The sequence below is a fragment of the Anas platyrhynchos genome, chromosome 5 (genome assembly GCF_047663525.1).
Source record: "Anas platyrhynchos isolate ZD024472 breed Pekin duck chromosome 5, IASCAAS_PekinDuck_T2T, whole genome shotgun sequence".
In the NCBI taxonomy this organism is placed as follows: Eukaryota; Metazoa; Chordata; class Aves; order Anseriformes; family Anatidae; genus Anas; species Anas platyrhynchos.
In genome coordinates this window covers 5,370,924-5,392,433 of record NC_092591.1, presented here as the reverse complement: position 1 = coordinate 5,392,433, position 21,510 = coordinate 5,370,924, and the positions used below count along the sequence as shown (strand labels likewise).

At 37.5% G+C, this 21,510-nt stretch overlaps 1 protein-coding gene across 3 annotated transcripts in view; it reads right to left on the bottom strand.

Annotated features, from left to right (window-relative positions):
• The window catches only part of KIAA0586 (KIAA0586 ortholog), a 66,960-nt gene that overhangs the window by 27,246 nt on the left and 18,204 nt on the right, over window positions 1–21,510 (bottom strand). For 2 of the 3 annotated variants that reach the window (XM_072038144.1, XM_038180393.2), the window contains exons 16-29: window positions 20,356–20,544; window positions 19,233–19,420; window positions 17,962–18,069; window positions 16,639–16,719; window positions 10,799–10,995; window positions 10,476–10,594; window positions 9,677–9,861; window positions 7,939–8,098; window positions 7,161–7,386; window positions 6,408–6,649; window positions 5,831–5,898; window positions 4,890–5,024; window positions 2,200–2,380; window positions 541–680 (exon numbers count right to left, since the gene is read on the bottom strand). In XM_072038144.1, the coding sequence (XP_071894245.1) occupies window positions 541–680; window positions 2,200–2,380; window positions 4,890–5,024; window positions 5,831–5,898; window positions 6,408–6,649; window positions 7,161–7,386; window positions 7,939–8,098; window positions 9,677–9,861; window positions 10,476–10,594; window positions 10,799–10,995; window positions 16,639–16,719; window positions 17,962–18,069; window positions 19,233–19,420; window positions 20,356–20,544 (2,219 nt within the window). The remainder of the gene's footprint in view (window positions 1–540; window positions 681–2,199; window positions 2,381–4,889; window positions 5,025–5,830; window positions 5,899–6,407; window positions 6,650–7,160; window positions 7,387–7,938; window positions 8,099–9,676; window positions 9,862–10,475; window positions 10,595–10,798; window positions 10,996–16,638; window positions 16,720–17,961; window positions 18,070–19,232; window positions 19,421–20,355; window positions 20,545–21,510) is intronic. The other variant, XM_027458634.3, reaches the window with a different exon arrangement.

The window sequence follows — 21,510 nt, the reverse complement described above, 5'->3', positions numbered from 1 at the left end:
TTCATGGGTTTCAAGCAGAGATCGATCGGATCTTTCCCTACCTTCAAGTATCCTAAGGTACATCACCATTACTGCCTACCGAACCCTGCCCCTACTATTACAGCTAAAGCTCCTGAAATGCTAAAATCATTGGTTTACAACACAAAATGCTGAACCTCTGCTATTACTTCCTTTCCTGTATATTGCACGTTATTTTTCTGTATTTGAAGTACTGTGCCCCTCCACCATTGGCATAGCCTGTCTGAACGGAGTATGTATACTCCTAGGTCCTGTGAGACTGGTGAAGCAGTGAGGAAGTGTGGAAAAGGTAAAAAGGGGATCTGAGCCTAACAGAAAACATATTGCTGGATTCTGTCACAGTAAAATCATTTTTTATTACACACGTGTACCTCACATACAGCTTCACAGCTGAATGTGTCACTTCAAACACATCAGTTCTGTGATGTCAGTATTCATACTAAACATGAATATTAAACATTTATTTTCCTAGGTTTCATTTTGCACTTTCTGACTAGTGACACAAAAGAATCTTGAGTTTACCTGGGAGGGACCCTTTGAGAGAGATGTCACACTGCAGTCTGGTTGGGCTGCTTGCAGAACACGTTTTGTAACGGGTTGCGATTCCAGTTCAGCCATAAGCATTGGACCATGACTTGTATCAGCATCTCCAAGAGTTTCTGCTGAGAGAGAAAAATAAGTCAGAAAAAAATCCTTCATGAGCTGGAGCAATAATCTCCCAGACAGCTCATGTGACAGGATGTGGATTCTTTTCAACAATGGACATGCACTGTCAAAGAGAATGATTCCCTCCTTACATGGTGCTTCGTATATCCCTCTAATTGTCCTTGTGGGGTAAAAAGAAGAAGGAAATGCATCTCTGTGGAGATCAGAAGAAAAAAATCAGCCTTATCACCTGTAGATTTCTAACATGGCAAGCATTTATTGTAGCTTCAGAGATGTATAGTTCATGATACCATTATAGGCTTAATGCACTTTACCACACATATTGGAAAGAGATTGGAAAGGCTTCTTCATGAAAATGTTTCACTCTGCTCACTCTGCTGTGTGGATGAAAAGAAACCTGTATATATTCTTTTTTAAAGGGGTAATTTTCTGTATAATCTTGCATTCAGCATGCTTTCACAGCCTGCAAGTGTGTAAAGCATCTTTATGAGAAATATACTGACAGATCATGAACTAACTTTACCCTTCTGCTATCATACAGAGCCAAAGAAAGAATTCTAAATCTAATTAACTACAATTATTGCTTAATTAACTGTAATTATTGTTCACTTTAAATACTACATGTGCCACTTCTCATTTGCATGTTGTTTTTTATATCTATAACTTCAAGCACTAAAAACAAGGATTTAAAAAGGAAAGATTGCTCATCAGGATGCTGTTACGCATCTACATAAGCAACACCTTAAACATCCTACAAAGGGATGTTATGTTTCTATGATACAAAAAAAAAGGTGAAAACCAGAAAATAGTCATACACATACAGTCCTGTACAATTCCCAGAATTCTTACAAGATGCATCTGCAAGTAAGTGATTCATTCTGACAGAGAAACTACACTACAAGGCTCTATGTACAAAGATATACACCCTGAAATATGTGAACTTTTATATCGGTACAATGATTACTTCATTTCATCCCTAAAAACAATTCTCAAATGAAATGTTGGACTTGCACCCTAATTATTGTGGCTGTTGGGACATAGCACTTAGTTCTGACTTGCATTAGACTGAAGGATGTGCAACTTGACAAACCACTGAATGGATACAGAACATTTGGAAGAAAAGAATAAACAATCACTAAGTTTTTGTGGAATGGTTTGGGTTGGAAGGAACCTTGAAGGATCACCTAGTTCCCCCCTGCCATGGGCAGAGACACCCCCCACTAGATCAAGTTGCTCAAAGCCCCAGCCAGGCCTTAAACGCTTCAAGGGATGGGGCATCCACAACTTCTCTGGGCAACCTGTTCCAGTGCCTCACCACTGTCTGAATAAAGAATTTCTTCCTTATACCTAATCTAAAGTTACCCTCTTTCAGTTTAAAGCCATTGTCCCTTGTCCCCTCATTACACTCTCTGATAGAGTCCTTCTCCAACTTTCTTGTAGGCCCCCTTAGGTACTTGAAGGCCACTACAAGATCTTCCAGAAGCCTTCGCTTCTGAAATAACAGTCCAATCATACCTGCAGTTTGGGCAAGCTGCCCTGGTGACAGAGAACGGAAATCCTGGTATGGTCTGTTCTCAGAGGTCTGAGCAGCTGCATGGTCCATATTAACTGCATGCCCCATTAGGATTCTCTCTTCTGCTCTGGTCAGCCTAGGTCTTTGACCTTCACTGAGCTCCCCAGCACTGTCATCAGAATCCTGCATAGAATAGCAACATCAGAACAGCAGGTAGACAAAAATAAATAAATAAATAAATAAATAAATAAATAAATAACTTATTCCAAAACCAGGCAAATTTAAGTCTATGCAACTAGATTTGAATAAAGGAAGCTAACACTGCAAAGCTATCATCTAATTGGCTTTGAAAGCAAGACATACACTTATTAACACTGGACTGAAAAGAATTGGAGCTGAAGAACACCACTTATTTTGTTAGCTATGTCCCAATGTGATAAGAACCTAAGTTATACTTTGGCACATAAGTCTTTAATATTACAGATATGTCCACTGTTGACTGCCTGTAACACTGGAAGCACCTAAAAACTATTGCATGCCTTTGTATAGCATGTCAGCGAAAAACTTTAAAGTATGTTTGAATGGCACATAAATGCTGCAGATGGTTCTCTGGATTCTGACTTTCAAAGCCGCAGAGAAAAATAACAGTTAACTTGCTTCTATGCAGGAAAAAAAAAAAGGCTAAACACACATACATGCACGGAAGCATTCTAATGCAATACTAGTAATATCTACAAGAGATTCTCTTATACACAGGAAGGTGTGCTTGCACACACCTTGCCAGAATCTGTGAAGGAATTTATCAGTGTCTTGTAGACAGACTGAACAGTCTGTAGCTATGGGAAAGCCAAAAAACAAATCAAAGATGCATTTTTAATTGGCAGTGCTGATGAGAAAATGCCATTACAATTACAGTTAGGCTCAGAGTTGACGCTGCAGAAATCTATTCTCCAAGTTCATCCACCAGAGCTCATTAAGCAAAATAAAGACAGAAAAATGAACAGTTAAGGAGGAGAGTGAAGTCAGTAATTATTTAGACTAAACTGACCAAGACAGAAGGAAGAAACTGCATATGCACCAGTAAAATCACAAAAGGCAAAATCTGTCCTAAACAAAGGTGCTCATGAACTGTGTTGCTGTATTCAAAGTTCACTTCCTTTAAACATTCCTCCAGCTATGTCAGTTAGGATAGACACTCAATCCAAACCACTGCTTTCCACATAGAAGATACCTAGATGTGTTACAATGACATTTGCCCTTTGTGATGTAGATGTATTTTTTCTGTCAGTCTGATTTTTTATGCCAACCACATATGAATATTTTGAGGTTTTGCTCCAAGATCGGTATCAACAGCATATGCAAAAGAGCACGAAAACATTTGCTGATGGTTATTCTTCATAACAGCTGTACAAGTGTATTAGGCAGGTAAGTGCAGTGAACTGCCAAACATACCAACTACATTGCTGAAGTGATAAAACACTTCCCTGATGTTCAAAAGGACAAATCTGATACACTGAAACAGTCACATACACACCTAGAAAACAAGGTATGTGTGACACTATGTACAGCTAAGTTATTTGTAGAGACGTGTAACCTTCAGTGGTTTCAGAAGTTTTACATGAGAAGAGACAATGTAAGTGGAGTCACTTCACAGAATCACAGAATTTCTAGGTTGGAAGAGACCTCAAGATCATTGAGTCCAACCTCTGACCTAACACTAACAGTCCCCACTAAACCATATCCCTAAGCTCTACATCTAAACGTCTTTTAAAGACCTCCAGGGATGGTGACTCCACCACCTCCCTGGGCAGCCCGTTCCAGTGCCTAACAACCCTTTCAGTAAAGAAGTTCTTCCTAACATCTAACCTAAAACTCCCCTGGCGCAACTTAAGCCCATTCCCCCTCATCCTGTCACCAGGCACGTGGGAGAACAGGCCAACCCCCACCTCACTACAGCCTCCTTTAAGGTATCTGTAGAGAGCGATAAGGTCTCCCCTGAGCCTCCTCTTCTCCAGGCTGAACAAGCCCAGCTCCCTCAGCCGCTCCTTGTAGGACTTGTTCTCCAGGCCCCTCACCAGCTTCGTCGCCCTTCCCTGGACTCACTCGAGCACCTCCATGTCCTTCTTGTAGCGAGGGGCTCAAAACTGAACACAGTACTTGAGGTGTGGACTCACCAGAGCCGAGTACAGGGGGACGATCACTTCCCTAGCCCTGCTGGCCACATTGCTTCTGATACAAGCCAGGATGCTGTTGGCCTTCTTGGCCACCTGAGCACACTGCTGGCTCATATTCAGCCGACTATCAACCAATACTCCCAGGCCTTTCTCCGCCTGGCAGCTTTCCAACCATTCCTCTCCCAGCCTGTAGCTCTGCTTGGGGTTATTGCGCCCCACGTGCAGGACCCGGCACTTGGCCTTGTTGAACTTCATGCAGTTGGCCTCAGCCCATTGGTGCAGCCTGTCCAGATCCTCCTGCAGAGCCTTCCTACCCTCGAGCAGGTCGACACACGCACCTAACTTGGTGTCATCTGCGAATGACTTCCAGCAGGGATTGGGGTGTATGAACTTAGCAGTAAGGATAAGCTTGAAACTTCATGAACTTAAGATTTTGTCCGCTTTTGAGTACAATAGTTTCCTTCAATCTTCACATGCTTGTGTTTCGCTTCTGTGCAAGAAAAAGGACAGTAAATTACCTCCAAATAGTGTATTCGTCCTTGTGCGGCAACAGGTGCTTGATTTAATTTGGCTAAAAGGGTCAGGACAGGATCCCTGTGATAGCCTTTATGGTGTCTTCTCACCACCTGCCCTTCACTGGGAGGATCATAATCCTAAAACAAAGAAACAAAATCCACATAATCCTTGATCCTGAACTTTTTTTTGTAGTAATTTGCATCATTCTTACTTAAGTTCACAATTAAGCTTTTTTTTTTTTTTTTTTTTTACAAAGGAAGTTGTTACAGTTTCCACATTCAGAACCTGTGTCATGATGATCCAGGCATCTCAAAGTAAGCAAAGTGACACACTGCTTTCTTCTTTTACTCAAGAGACATGCGAAGTCTTTAAAAAGCTTTATACCTAAGATTGCAATACTTTGTGAAGGACAAGATCTTTTAAGTCTTCAAGTCCAGAGAACAGTTAAAAAAGTGGAGAATACTTTGACTTCTGAACCTTCCAAGACAAAGCACTACACCACCAGACATCAAATAAAAAAAACAGATGTTTTAAGCAGCTTTAACTAACTCAGTCTCAGCTAATCTACTTTAATAAATTAAGCACACAAGCAATTAAAAGATGGCTCAAAACCGAAGCAGTAGAGCATAACCATGTTATACTCCGGTTTAAGTTGTCCTGAAGTTAAAAGCACTAGAAATTAAAATGTATATTAGCTCTCTCTCACCTACAGAATATAAACCATTCAATTTTTTTTTTTTCTTTTAAAGAAATTAATTTGTATAACATGTTTTTTCTTTTCTTAGGAGCTATGAAATTCTAATGATATTTCTAAGTGTAGAGTTTAAAAGTGTAAATTAAAGTTGTAAGTTTGTAAGTGAAAATGCTTAAAGGTCTTCCAATTTACAAAGCTGCTCAAGGCAGACTACCACATGAAATCCATTCCCATCAGACATTTCCTTACCATTTCATTGGCATCTTGTAAAGTACTCATTAAGCTCTCGGTGATATTTGGAAGAGGCAGTCCTCCTTCTGTTAAGGTTGAAAAATATTTTAAGTTAGAAATATTAAAAAATATACTATTTGTATGAAAGAAAGCTAATGCCACTTTCTTCAATCATTGCAACACAGTGCTTTAGTAAATTTGGAAATTGCTGCTACCGGATCTGTAGTGTAAAAACAGACGTCCAGCTTCCAGAAAATCACTCTTATACTATGCTTTCAATAACAATTTAGTACCACATGGGACTTATGCAAGACAGTTGAAATTATTTTCAATGTTGATTTTACGACTTAGCAGCAGATTTAATCTTTTTTTCATTAGTAAGCTGGTTCATTTCGTTTTTTTGTTGAAAAAGAGCAATGTCATCTCTTAAGTTCATCCAAAAACATGAAGTGAAAATTAAAGGTCAGGTTTGTAGTTTTATCTGATAATGTATTAAACGTAATTCCAGTAGACAGGATGAGAATTGTATAAAGAAAAAAAATCAAATAATAATTATAATAATAGCCAAATTCCACACATTTGTTTCATTAGTTACCTCTTGCAGCCAGCACCTGGCCATAGCTGAACACGACCTCCCCTTCTGAGATGGGTCTGTCTGCAGTTTCTGTTTCGGTGAGGGTAAGACTACTTTCCTGCGTGGACTGCTCAGAACTAACTGTAGATGCAGCTGATGGAACCGGTGGTTCACAAGGAAGCGATTCCAAGGGCCTTGGTGATGACTGCCAAGATGGAATAATCAAGGCTTCTGGTTCCTCATCATTAGCCACTGACATCTCACTAAAATGTAAGAATATATACTGTGACCACACCAAAAAGCACCAAACACTATGGAGTAAAAACTTATATTAATATTGAAAAGAAATTAATTTGCAAGTATTATTTTCAAATGGAAGAGCGCAGCACTTTACAGTCTAGTCCGAGAATCAACATGCCTAAATAACATTAATGAATTTCTAGCTATAAATAAAAATTACCACGTGCATTCCCGTTGAGGCAACAGAAAAGATAAGATGCTAATAATACAGTTTTTAATTGTCACTACATTTATTACTGACATGTAACACCATCAGTTTCATGTTTAGCGTGACAGTGTATAAGGACATCCACATTCTGAGAAAAGTCCTGATTTTACATTTTTCCCAAAATATAAGTTAAGTATTTCAGAAAAAAAATGCTGGTTTATCTCAATGCCTCCTTGAATATATTTTGAGTAGTTCTGTCTACTGGCTTTTTGAGGATATATTTATTTCTTAATAAACAAGAAAACCATGTAGTCTGTTAAACTCACACAGCCCTGGAATGGAGTGGTTCTTCAGCTACAGGACTGGGTTTCTCTTCTTCCAGAGGAAGCTCTGCATCATCCCATGGGTTTGGAGGCTTTGGTTTCCCCATTTTTGCAGCTTCAGAGACCCCCTCTGAGGCAGGAGAGCTTGGCGTGGCTATTCTAGGAGGTGTATTGATAGGAGTGATCACAGGTGTGCCAACAAGACTAGCAGCAGCTGGAATATCAGTTCCTGCATGTGTGAAGCCAAATTTCAGATCAGAAAGGAAAGCAGGAAGTAGCACTTGTAATGTTTGTGGTATCTGTTTGATAGTTATGGAAATGAGACTAGATTAAAACTAGTTTCTTTTAAGTATGGTGGTAGCATTTGAAAGAGCTATAATAAAATCTCAATTGTTTACTTCCTTTAATAACGGAAACTGCTTTGCATTTTAAAAACTAAGCTGCTTTACTTGGAGAGTGTAAATTTGGCTCAAATAACACTAGGAACACAGGAAAAAGCAAAAGACAGATATTTTTCTAATGTGAAAGGTGGGGGGACTAGGGGAGTGGAAATCATACAGTGTAGCAATGTGCATTAAGTTTGAAAACAGAACTGTTACCAGATAGATGTTTGCTTTTTATACAAATTAGCTCATAATTTTTGTATTACATGAGTCCCCACTTGAATCATAGCCTCAAGAATGTTTATCCTGAGAGATAACGCGTCTTTGAAGAAGAAAATTAAAGGCAGTAGATTAAAGCATATTTGCTCCTTCTAAAGTTCAATTGTTATTTTCACTACCTGCTTCTTTCATTTTTTCTTGTCCATGAACATCTCCACCAATTTCTGTAATAGATGGAGAAGACTCCGGAGTTTTGACTGGAGGCAATTCTTTTTCTGAAGGTGGGGTTTGTGGTGGTGTGGCCTGGGGTGTTGGCAATGGAGTAGGCACAAGAGACTCCTGTGGGAAAAAAAGAAATAATAATAAAAAAAAGTAATGAAATTGCTATCTCAATGCAAAACTCCCATCTTCCAGTATCCCCAGAGTTAGCACAGGGTGAGGGAGGGGAAAGGAAGGGAGAGAGGGAGAGAGAGAGAAGTTATCACAAAACAGGAGCAGTCATTGCTTAAGACACGTGCTTCACAGATCTAACTCCTCCATCTAAACATAAAGTTGCACCAGGCTAAATTGCTTGCCTGGACAAAATAAATTTACAAACAAAACAAAACAAAACAAAAAACAGTAAATTATCTTATATGAATTTTAAGAAAGCATTTGATACAATGTTCAGTAAGAAAATACATCTTTACATGGACAAAATTGAATTAATATAATATATTTACCACAAGAGAAATCAGTTAAAGGTAAGATTACAAACAATGCAACAGCCAAAACTGTGAAGCACTAAAATAAGCAAGGGAAGAGTTGTGATATTATCTTTTTTTAAATAAATAAATAAAATAAAATAAAAAAATAAAAAACAACAGTGATGGAGATGAATCTGACAAGCAAGTATGCTGTTGGTTCTCATTCCGCCTGCTATGGAGGAACCTGATGGATCTCTCCAGTTTTTTTCCAGTCCTGTTTTCTGATATTTCATAAAGAAAATGAGATAATCAGAAAAATGAGATAATCAGAAAACACAGAAGCATTGCCCATCGGTAAGTGTTGAAAAACAAAATCTGTATGGATGACTGCTTTATTTAACCTAATCAAAGGCCAAAAAGGACAAAACTAATCACTAGAAGTAAGTAAATGAATATATATAGTAAAGAGAAAACAACCATTTCACTTAAGGACATTTCAGTTTAAGTTGGTACTGAAACAGGAAGACTTAAAAGGGCCATTAATTAATTAAGAATGGTAATGAGGGGAGGGAGGTTTCTAAATATCAGAAGAACAAGATCCAAAGAACAGCCCTCTTTAATCCATAATGGAAGAGCCTTTTGAATGCATCCATAAAGAAAGAGCCTTTTGAATGCAGACCTTATACAACACTGGATTGTAGCACAGCCATGCTGTTATCAAAATAAGAGACAGCTGTCATTTGGTTATCAAAGGGAACACAGAAAATTATTCTGTATTACAGGAAGCTCTACTAATCATTTAAGTGCTTACTAAAAACTACTGAACTTAAACATTAGAAAGAATTAAAACTTATTTTTACGTATATTCACTACAGGCTGCCAGCCCATAAGACCAAAAATATCAATCAGATCAGTTTATTTTTTATTTTTGCAGCTTTGCAAGAAAGTAACATAGCTATGTTATATTCAACAAAGTAAGGAAGGTTTTGTCTTGTTGCTTGTTGGGGTATGATAAGGAACAATCAGAAAATGCAAATCACACATGCTCAGCTTCAGTCTTCTTTTGTACATATTAGAACCACCATCCTACCAAGAAACTACCCCTTAGGAGATGGTTTAGTGGGTGACATTGGTAGTAAGGTGATGGTTGGACCAGATGATATTGGAGGTCTTTTCCAACCCTTATGATTCTATGAACTTCAGTAGGAGAATTTAAATAAAACACTCTTACCGTTGTAATTGCTGTACTTGGAACAATATTTGTAGCAGCAACTGCTTTCTGAGCCTGCCTGTTACCCAGCATGGTCTCAATTGTCTCACTGAGAGCTTCATTTACAAAACGGCTAATCATTTCTGAGTCCACTGGTACACCAGCATCGACAAAGAGTTGAAAACCTCCACCACCTGCAACTTGAACTGAAAATGAAGGAACACAAGGCACACACACAGGCATCGGTTTTTAAATTGGTGTACTATACCACAGCCATGCATTATATCCCCTATGAACTTTTAAACATTCCTTTGAAGAAAGTGATTTTTGTACTTTATAGACAAAAGAAACAACAGTAGAGAATCAAATCAGGGTCACAATAGAAGCCAGTGAATAGCAGCGACATCATAGGAAAAATACATTTATCTCTTGTTATCACATTTTTATAAGATTTATTTTCTCTCATTATCACATTTTTATAAGATGATCACTTTTTTTTGATGTATCTATTAAAAAAAAAGAAAAGCAAAGAAGCATTACAGGCTTAGCAAAATGCTATGCACATGCAAAATCTAATTTAGATGACCAATTTTTGCACAATTATTTGTGCATTTTGTGTGTTTTATGTTGTTGTTTTGTTTTTTAATTTCAGTGGCCCTGTAACACTTGCTCAGTCTCAAATTAAAGCATGCTCTTTTGTATAATAAGAGTTTCACTGGTACAGCATAATCTGCTTTTGAGCACAGCTATCTAGAGAACTTGTTAAAATTAGCCTATGCTTGAGAAAATCCATCCTCTGAGAACATTAACTCCTACTTACCAATGTCAGAGGTTACACTCTCACTGTCTTCCCCCTCTGATGTGCTAACACTGGGCACTGTTTCTTTCTGAACTGGGTACATCTCACTGATAATTTTTGCCATTATTTCTTGTTCCACCCTACGAAAATAAAATGTGTGTAACTATCAGTAACCATCAAGACACCTAAAAGGATACAAAACAGTATTCTTGTCACAAAATATAAGGAAGTTCAAAGAAAAGAGGAGAAGGGAAGAGAAGGAAGGAAAAAAGGGAAAGTATTCTTACAGATTTATTTCTTCTTTCATACATATTCTCCTGATATTTTGTTACACTGCAACTCACCAATTTATCAACCTGTTTTCTATAGTTTCTCTCCTTTCAATCAGTTCATCCAAAACATCAGAAGACTGCTGAGGAGCAGAAGCCACTGGAGGAAACACAGGACCACTGTATATTGGCGAGGCAACTTTAAAATGTCCATTAAGCTCTAGAAGAGGCTCAGTGAATTCTGGAATTTCATCCCTCTCCTCTTCCTCATCCTAAAAAATAATTAGCAAATTAAATTATAATGTATTTTTGGAAGACAATGTCAGTGAGGTAACCATCAGATTTTTTTCCTCAAGAAACAGTTGTGTGCATATCGCAGAACACAAACTACGTTCTCCCTTCTTATTATGTTGCAGTTAATTCACATGATTCTAAACCTAGCAAATCATAAATCTGCAGAGGTATAAGGTTATGTATAAGAACTGCTGGGTAAAATAACATGATTTGGCTTTTATTTCCCACACAGGGCAGGGAGCCAATGGTAGTATTAATATGGGATTAATTAACTCATGACATAACTCTGGGTTTTTTTTGAAATACATATTTGAGAAATACACCTCCTTAAAAAAAAAAAAAAAGAGCTTAGGAAACTTTTTACAGTTACTTGCTGAATTAGTGGGTTTTGTTGCTGGGTTTTGTTGTTGTTTTGATTTGTTTTTAAAAATTAAACTTTCTGGCCTTCTGGCTGAAAGATACATTGCCAGAAGTGTGCAGAACAAGCATGCAATCATTCAAAACTCTAATAAAGTTGCCATCACTGAAGCCAGACATTAATAATTTATACGTATGTTCCATATATGTTTACAGTTAAGCTAACTTAGATTGCTAACAAGTTAGAAGACATTTCTGGGCAACAAATTCAGAAGAGACGTTTTCAATTTAACCTTAATGTACGACTCTCTGCTCATTAAATTGTGTTTCCCCAGATATCACCCTCCTTTTTCCTCCTGTGTGCACAGAAAGCATTAGGTCCCAAAAAGCACAGTCACCAACCCATCATATTGTACTGAGTGTCCCCTGATGTATGAGAACCTTTATCCATCTCTCATAAAATTAGAAGCAAACATCTCAAAAACTAAAATAATTCTCTATGAAGGTTGGGCATGCTAAAAGGAGATGAAGAGCTGAGCCCCAAATTATGAGTGAAAAGTGTATTATGGTGCATAAAAAGACTACATCTTAATAAATCTACATTTATTAAGAATGATCTCCAACACACAAAGGAAAAAAAGGTTTTCTTTTCCGTTATACAAAATAAATTTACCTTTAACCAATAAAAAATTAAATAAAGTACTTTTTAAAGTAAAGTAAAAAATACTTTAAAGTATTTTTTTCATATAAAAGCTGTAACTTACAAAGCAGACAAAACAGAATATGTATATTTGGAGAATCGCAAACAAAGATCTCACAGTCATTCTGTGCATTCATTCAAAAAGAAGACAGTAAAGTTAAACTCAGAATGGCACTGGATGACTTGCAAGCAGATAAGCAGTTCATTCTGTTAGCATGTATGTATTCATAACCATAACTCATTCTGACAGCAAACGTAAAGATGTCTTTGCCCAGTGTTTCATTATGCATTTTCTTCTGACTGCACTACTCCATAAATTTTCTTTGATGTTGCCTATTTAATATAATCTTTTCTGAAAGTATGCAAGATGCAAACATCTGGATTAAATAAACCAAGTACATACAATAAATCTTGCATATAATTAGTAACTTCTGACAAACTTTCGCAGTTCTCCTGCATTTCTAAATTATGAGCACAAAATATGTTATGTTTAATGGCATACAAATCCAAAAGAAGGTTATATTTACATGGGGGTGATATATGATCTCTGCTGAAATTTTTAAAAAATGAAAGAAATCAGCATTTAATTATAGAGATTGAACATGCACATATATCACCTTGTAGACCAATCCTGAATAATCTGCACTCAAGTCTGCATTTTAACTCCCTGGAGACTGTTGAAAATATCTATCACAATTCCCAATCAAAATATGGCATAAATTAGAAAGTCTTTCAGATACGATTGGAATATTAATCACTATACTTTCTCACAAAGTATCAAGCTTAAATGATATTTCCCAAATTACATTCAGATAATTAAAACAAATGTTTGAGATGATTAGGTCGTATGGATTAATTTTGTTCTGTTACCAAGCATGTACACGTGTAGTCCCTTATAAAAGTTATCCAAAACTTAGTCACGGATTTCTAAAGCAAGTCTCCCAGCAAGGTGAGATTGCATTGCAGGTGCCATCTGTGAACTTCTACCTGAAGAATTACCCGTCTGAATAATCACAATCGCACTGTCCCACAGAGCATTTATTGAAAACCGGGGTTAAGGTGAATAGGTTTACTCTGATCCATCCCTGGAGGTGTTTAAGACTAGGCTGGATGAGGCCATGGGCAACCTGATCTAGACGGTGGCGTCCCTGCCTATGGCAGGGGGTTGGAACTGGATGATCTTTAAGGTCCATTCCAAGATGAACTGTTACATGTTTTTATGATCTCTGCAGGTTAGGCATTGTGGGGCGGTATTCAAGTGAAAATACTGAGAAATAAGTCCCCACCTTGCAATTAGGGCATGTTTAGGAAGAGCAGGATGTCTGCCTGATGTAAAAGCCTTGTAAACTTGTTAAAGTTATTGCCAGTTGTGGCTGCTCATGCTTTGGAGACTAGACTCAATAAATCTGTAAGTCCATTTGGGGCACGCGTTAACTGAACAAGTATCACACTCTGGAATAAGACAGTGTCCAGGCAGGGGTTGGCATTATGAAATCTCTTCTGTGCAGACAGTCTGAATAACTCCTGTAGGTACAACAATTGGTTAAAAATAAAGAAGTGGGTAAAGCAAAACTGTAACAACCCTTTCTGCTTTATTCTATAGGTGATTTGTTTTATTATGAAATTAGAGGACCCAAGTCAACTGCTTTGGAAACTGTAATTCTGGGTCTTTAGACACAGATGGCAAGGTCCCAATGGGGAAACAACACACATCCATCATTGTCGCCTGTGGCGGGACTTGCATTTTACAAGTTGGGACACAGTGCATCTGCCTACAAGAACCAAGCACCCCTTACCAGGGCTATTGCAGGAGAGGAATCAGCCCCAGCGTCCAGGTGTGAAACCCAGCCACTGGAACGACCCTCCAGAGATCTTTTAAGGCTCCATGGGAATGATCTGGGAGAGTAGGGAGAAGAATTCCTGAAGGATGTAGGGAAGAATATTTTGGGACAGTACAAAACCTCTTGTGCGTTGTTGACCAGAAAGAACCAGAAAGGAGCTTTCCATTATGTGTGAATATAAGGAGGTCAAAGTACCAGCAACTGGAGTCAGCCCCCAGGTCCTGGGGCCTGAGTGCTTCTGGTGCGAGCAGTGAGCACCAGCAAGTACCAAGCCAAAACAGCCACCAAGCAGGACAAACAGTTTGGGAACCAGGTAATGCAGGTGTGTGCACACATTAGAGGAGTTACAATCAGTCCACCCTGAGCTGCTAGAAAGGGGAATGGGATCAGCCCGGTGGTGCTGCCTGAGTGCTGATCTGTGCAGCCACCCGTGTGTGCTTGGATACGTGCACTTGTGTATTGCACACCTGTGTTTGTGCGTGTGCCTATCAGCAATACATGATCAGTCTCTTTCCTGGCTGGACCTGGGAACAGGCACTGCAGAAGCCTTCCTTTTCTCAGGCTGTCCCACTTGGCATCCCCTAACAACCAGCATTTCAGCACCTAAGCAGCTCTTGGATGTGTGTACCTTCTGGTTGGAAAAGTAAAGCAAAGCTTAGGAAAGGGAAATGCCTTGGCCAAGGTCCTAAGGCTCTTTTGTGACAACCACCATTGTAAAAAAAAAAAAATATAATAATAAAAATTCATGCAAATATATACTCTCTTCCATTCTAACAAAATTAAGCTTCCATAAAGAGGGAGGGGAGGAGACAACAGTAAGTTATTTTCCCATATAGCACTTTGTGCACATTCTTTCATGCATCTGAATCGAAGTTATTGTTATAAAAGAGGCTTTCTTTTGTTGTTTTAAGTATTCCTGCCACTCCAGAGGTTGATTTTATGTTTTCACATTTTTAAGAACCTTGTCTGTATGGGCATAGGCCAAACATGTTTCACTTGGAACATTTTTCAGTATTGTGGTTAAAATATATCCCATTGCCAAAAATAAAAGATAAAAGCAATCCAGGAGAAAAATGAAAAAATAAAGAACAAATAACTGTTATTCACATTAAAAAACTGTGTGGGACTTGCACCAAGCAAGAGGACAAGAGGCAATGGGCACAAACTGAAACACAGGAGGTCCCGGCTCAAAATGAGGGGGCACTTCTTTACTGTGAGGTGACAGCACTGGGACAGGCTGCCCAGAGAGGTTGTGCAGTCTCCTTCTCTGGAGGTATTCAAAACCTGCCTGGAAGCCATCCTGCACAATGTGCTCTGTGTGATCCTGCTGGGCAGGGGGGTTGGACCACATGATCTTCAGAAGTCCCTTCCAACCCCAGCTGTTCTGTGATTCTGTGATTTCTTAAAGATCTTTTCTGTGTTAAAAAGAGAAACTTGTCCAAATAGATTCGGTTCCTCCCCTCCAATAATATATGTAATGTTGGAATAAAAAAAATAAGTCATTTCCCCACCTTGGAAAGAAAAACTACACCTTTAAAATGTTTTAACTAACTGAGAAGTTTAAATGATAAATTAATATTTAAATTAAAATCAACTGTAGTCACCTGTAGGCTACAGAGTTAATATTTAATGTATGCTCTAATCCTGGGGTCAGGAGCACATAGAACAGGTTTAAACAACAAAAACAACTGGGGTACATTTTGACTAGAACAGGACAAGTCTATCTCACCAGAAAGAGGAAAAATCACTTCAGTAGGATACTAGCGAAAGACCAAATTTTCAAGCTCCTGATGACTTAGACTTAAACACAGCAGGAGACAAAAGCTGCTATCTTCCACAGAGGCAAGATAATACACAAGGGCTGGGTAAGAGCATCTTGCTGCCTTCTGAGGCAGCCTTTCTCAGCTACCTTTGAGTTTCTGCTTGTGCTCTTAATCCAGAAAAGTGAAATACAGCCTGGTTCACCAAACTCGAGTGTTTGTCAGCCCCGACTCTGACTGACAAGCAGAGTACTTGTTACCTAAAGAGACTGAACTGTAAAAGAATATTTCCAATAAATCCATGCCATCATATTGAAGAAACATCAACGCTGTTAAATACGCACAGACATCCTAACAAGACAGGACATTGAGCAAAACAAAATCTTGTCATCTCTTAATGGGCCCAATGAGGTAAGTAGTACATGTTATATATGTGTATCACTTAAAAAAGGCATTAAAATAATTTCTGTCTGAAATGAGATATTATATCACAGCATTTTAGGACCTCCAAAACACATACAAATTGTTTTATACTAAAATTTTCTAAAATGGGAACCTCAGAAAATGCTTTCGCATTTTAAAAGTTTCCATCATCTCACTTAAAATCTCTAAGAGCCTCTTATATGTGTATTACATTTAGAGCTTGAAACTGTGAAATCTAAGTGCTATAATCACCACTGATTTTAGAGGACTACTTCTATTTCTAGTGCATTCTAACACATATAAATAAAAGTTAATTTTAACTTTTTAATGTAATTTTTTCAAAGGTCCTTCACTAACATGCAGGAATTTGTGATATTATTTATAGCACTGTGAACAGTTCAGTATTGCTCACAATGGGTATTTTTAAAGTTGCTCATAAAGCAAACTAATTTTCTAAACTGTATTTTCCATTATGATAGAATAATATAAAGCAAACAGAAAAACATTTAAAATGAAAGGACATCTTTGCAATATAATTACCTGCATACCATCGGTAACATCAATTAAATTTGTTCCTGGAAACTTTGTGTCTTCTTCCTCACTATGTAAATCTTCTGGAGTCTTAAAAAGACAGATGGAAATTATTAAGTATCTCATGTTGGCGGAAAAGAAAGAAATGCATTAGCAGGAAAAACTTCATGCCGAGAATGCAGTTAAATTGTCAGTCTTGTCAACAGCCTGAATCCAGGAAAAGTGCTTTATCTATCTTAAAAAGTTACGAGAAATTTCTTTGCATAGCATAAAGAGAGCTTATTATAGCTCCTTGTTGTATGCTGACAACTAAACCTTACTGGTACTGAATCTAATGGAGTATCTCACTATCAAAAGCTCTAGGGCAATACCTATAAATGTTAGTAAAAAAAAATCAGTAACACAAACCACTGCAAAACATAGCATGCAAAAATCTGAAAGTGTTTTAAGCAATTTGCTTATGTACAATTTTTACAGTGTACATTAATAATTAAATTTAAAAATAACCATTGTTATTTTTGCCACTGGTCTCTGTGTTATCCTGTGAATATCACGACCACAGGACTCCGGAGGACCTAGCTCCTTAAGCCAAAATGGCATCTGAGACACAGAGAAAGCAGAAGGTACAATAACTAAACAGACACAACCAGTACATCTCCGTGCTTTCTTCGATTCACACTGTCCAGTCTGTGAGATGGACAAGACAGATGTCCACTGGAAATGTGCCACCCTGCAAATATGTGCCTTAGTTTACAACCTTATCTTGCAAAACACAGCAGTAAACATTTTATTTGAACAAAAGCCTTCGTTACTGCTTAATTGTATTTAAAACACTTTTGAAAAGGTAAGTGGAAAGAGAACAGAGGGAACCAGCCAGCTCCATGGCCTAACCATGTTGTGTCACCTGCCCTCACATAGAAGAATACCAATGATAAGCTACGCATGCATGTCACTAACCACTCAAATATGGCCAAGGAACAGACAGAGGAATGAAGAACATCCTCAGTCTTTGTGCAAAACCCCTGAAGCCGGTATAAGACGGACATTACATTGGCCAATAAGCAATTACAGCTCTTAACAAGGCACAGATTTTCACAATAGCGATTATTTAATCTTGGAAGAGCATCCTGCTACAGTTCTTCATTTTCTTAAACAAATCCCTCACGCTAAATGCTTCAAAAATAACTGCTCCATGTTTCCTGGAACTGGAATTTCCTAATTTCTCTACCTAAAACAAAATATGAGATAATGTTGCAGAAATTTAACATAATTGACTGATTTTTCTTTTTTTAACAAAATTCAACTCACACACGCATTTAGACCAATCAATACCTGGATTACAGCATCAACAGGAGGAAGTGCAGGTTCGGAGCCTGGAGGCACATGGTCTACACTGCCACTGCCACTTGAAATACTATCAATATCTACATTTGGTAACACCTAGGACAGAACAAATTACCAGTCTGAAAAACTATGTATTAGCTCAGTTACTATTGTCGAACTTTTTATATTCTTCCACTTCTTTTGTATTTTATCTTCCCCTTGCTACTAAGTCACAAAAAACAAAACCCACAGAAATAGCCCCAGAAATATTATCCTTTTTTGTCATGCTACCTCATTTCTTCTGTTATGTAATTCCCTGATGCATGTCTTGCATGTTATGACAGATAAATATAATTATTCATATAGCACGTGTGTTTGCCATGCGATCTATTTCATTTGATCTACAAGCTGCTGTGTAAGGATGGTTGTTGGCTTCATGTTGTCATATATCTGGTATGGTAAGATAAAGGAATAATTCTATTACAATGTATCTTGCTATAAAGGCATGTCCATTACAGCATCAAAACTTTTTTTTTTGGAGAACAAAAATATAAATTATAAATACTTGCTTAATTCTTTAGGGGAGTGTGGGGGAAAAATCACTCTACCCATTTAAGAACTGGGTGAATTAACAGGAAAAAGGTATGTGAGTGGAATCCCGTGATACGGTAAGGGGACAAACCCATGCTCTACCTGTGTTTAGCTTTAGTTCTATGTATCATTGTATCATTTGTACCTGAAAGGTACAAAAGGTGCAGGTAGGCATGTATATATTCCCTATAATTTGAATCCAAGATACTCAACATGTAAGAAACATGAACTTTCTTGACAACAGACTTATGTGAAAATACAAAAAGACAGGTAAGGACTTCAATGGTTGATTAATCAGGAGTGAAATTCCTGGGTTGAATATCATGCTTGAGAAGGAAGTCTTAAAGGTCAAACCACCCTTCCAAGAAAATTGTCATTTATATTAATACTTTTTTATTCAAAGTTTGTTCTGGCTAGAAAGTCTTATTAAAAAAAAAAAAAAGTGAAATATTACATGACATAGAACTATTTTACAAACACATAGCTGACTTACAAAAGAAACAGTTATTCTGTTTTGGTTAAATAGTTGTTAAGATGTGACAACTTGTTGGTCCCTCCATTCTGCACATTTCAAATGCTTACAGAAAAATCAGCCACTGATGTCAAAGTAAGTTACTGGTGGATGAGACTGTCTTTATTTAGCACTTATTTATTAAAATAAACAAATAACCATCACTCTTGATACATACCTGCACAGACAACTGAGGTGGATCCTTTTTCTCTGATCTCATCTCTATCACAGCTATGTTTGGCTTTTTTATCTCAACTGGAGGCTTTGGTGGTACTTGAGGAAGAGATGTCATAACTGTAACAGGATGGGGTTTACCTATAACTACTCCAGCAGGCTGCAGGGAGATGTCACTAATTTGGGTTTGACCTAAGAAAAGTTTTCAAAAATGTTTATATATATTTATAAATAAAAATCCTTAAAACAAATCTGTAAATTAATAAACTAAGTAAAATTAAATTGTCAGTGTTTTACATGAAACAGACTAAGATCTCATGCACAATTACAAAACAAGCCTGTATTTTACGCATTACCGCTGATTAACGCACTATGCTTCACCAAATAAATTTACGACTTTCTGAGCAAAAACTGTAAACTTGCCACAGCCATTTTTTGCAGCTATTCAGTTTACTTGACTAGGGTGACACCTATTGTTGAAAATAAGAATAACTACACTGTTTTTGTCAGTCAAAAATTACATACCATGCTCCTCCTCCCCTCACATTTTGTTAACTGTATTCAAAATGCAATTACACTTAGTATCTATCAAATTTTGATTTGAGACTCCCTTACTTTTTTATTTAATAACTATCATCTTTAAATGCTAACATAATAGTAACCTTTCCTGAAACAAGGCCTGTAAAGAGATTCTACTGGAAGTCCAAAAATACAGAAGCCAAGAAAATTAATTAGTGTGTTTTGGCAGAAATTGTTGGGCTGAAGTCATGGTAAATGTTGAATTCAAGCCCTAATGTTTAAGTTCCTACTTACATAGATAACAAACTTAAAGCCAGAATATGAGCCCTAGAAATTGAAAGCATACTGAGGAAAGTATCTACAGCTATACAAATAATATACATCTCAGCCAGGCTGTAGCCAGATATCCAGCATGAAGAATTAAAAGAACCAGCACATTTCAAATGTTCTCTACCACAAGCACTTCCCACAAGAAAGGCAGATGTAAATCTCACTATATTTGCCCTCACCCAGGGCAAATCACTGACTTGAGAAGATGGAAGTTGCATTTCCACAAAATAGCACATATTAACCTACACACATCCCTTTTACAGGTTATTTGCTCTTACCTAGTGGAATAGCCATAGGAATTAGGTGACCTTCAAGTGGACCACAGGCAGCTGCTACATCTTTATTTGGACTAAAAAGATATTGATTTTCTTGAGTAAGTGCATATAAAGGATGCTGGGTTTTGGGACTGGTTACTACCTTCTGTGCGTGAGAACACGTCTGCGTTCTTGCTGACTTTACCTTTGTACCTGTAACAACAGCCAGATAATTTGCACAGATCAATGCATGTCCGAACACAGTAACATCACACACTACTAAAATAACCCTTCAGCTGAAACAGCTCCAAATTTTTGCTGTGGAATATGGAGGGAATGAGGGTGCAAGACTAGAAGGGCAGAATCTAATGGTGCTATGTCAGATATCTTAGTATTGACAGTAGTAAATGAGTTAAAATTATAATTTTTGAGTAGCTAAATCTGTTTTAGATAGATAGATATAAAATATCTTAGACCTTTGTTGTTACTAATCATCACCCTTTGTGTATAAAAGACCAATTAACACGTCAATAAACACTTTTTAGTTTTGTTCATACTTAATAGATTTCTAATTAATTGAATAATAAAAGTCAACATTTATGGATAATAAAGATTGATAACGTGACTTTTAAGAACACAGACATAGAATTAAGACAATCCACCCAAAGAGTGGCCTTTTAGTGCACAAATATTATGGGTTGTAAGCGTACAAACAAGAACAGCAAGGTGTAACTCATCAATCAAAAAATGCAGATTAGAAAGAAGCGACACTAAAAAAGGTTTTAAGGTCATGTTGGATAAGCAGAGCAATGAGAAATCACAATACAATGTTGTGGTCAAGTGGATAAATGTAGTCCTCAGATATCTCAACAAGACAGAAGTAAGGTGGAGCACATGACTTCAACCTATGACAACACAGCGTTCAGTTCTAACCCTGTATCTCTGTAAATATTTAAATAGATTGGGCATTAAAAGACCATTTTTTTTTTTTTAGGGAAATCAACTGGAAACTGAAGTAGCCGTAAACTGAATCCAAACGCTCACTACAAATCAGGTACTAAATTTAAAGTGTCCCATTTACTTTTGAACTGTAAGGTTACTTCTAGCCACGGGAAGAAGTAATTAAGGGCAGAATTTCTCATGTCTTTAAATGATGCACACATGCCTTTCTTCAAGCAT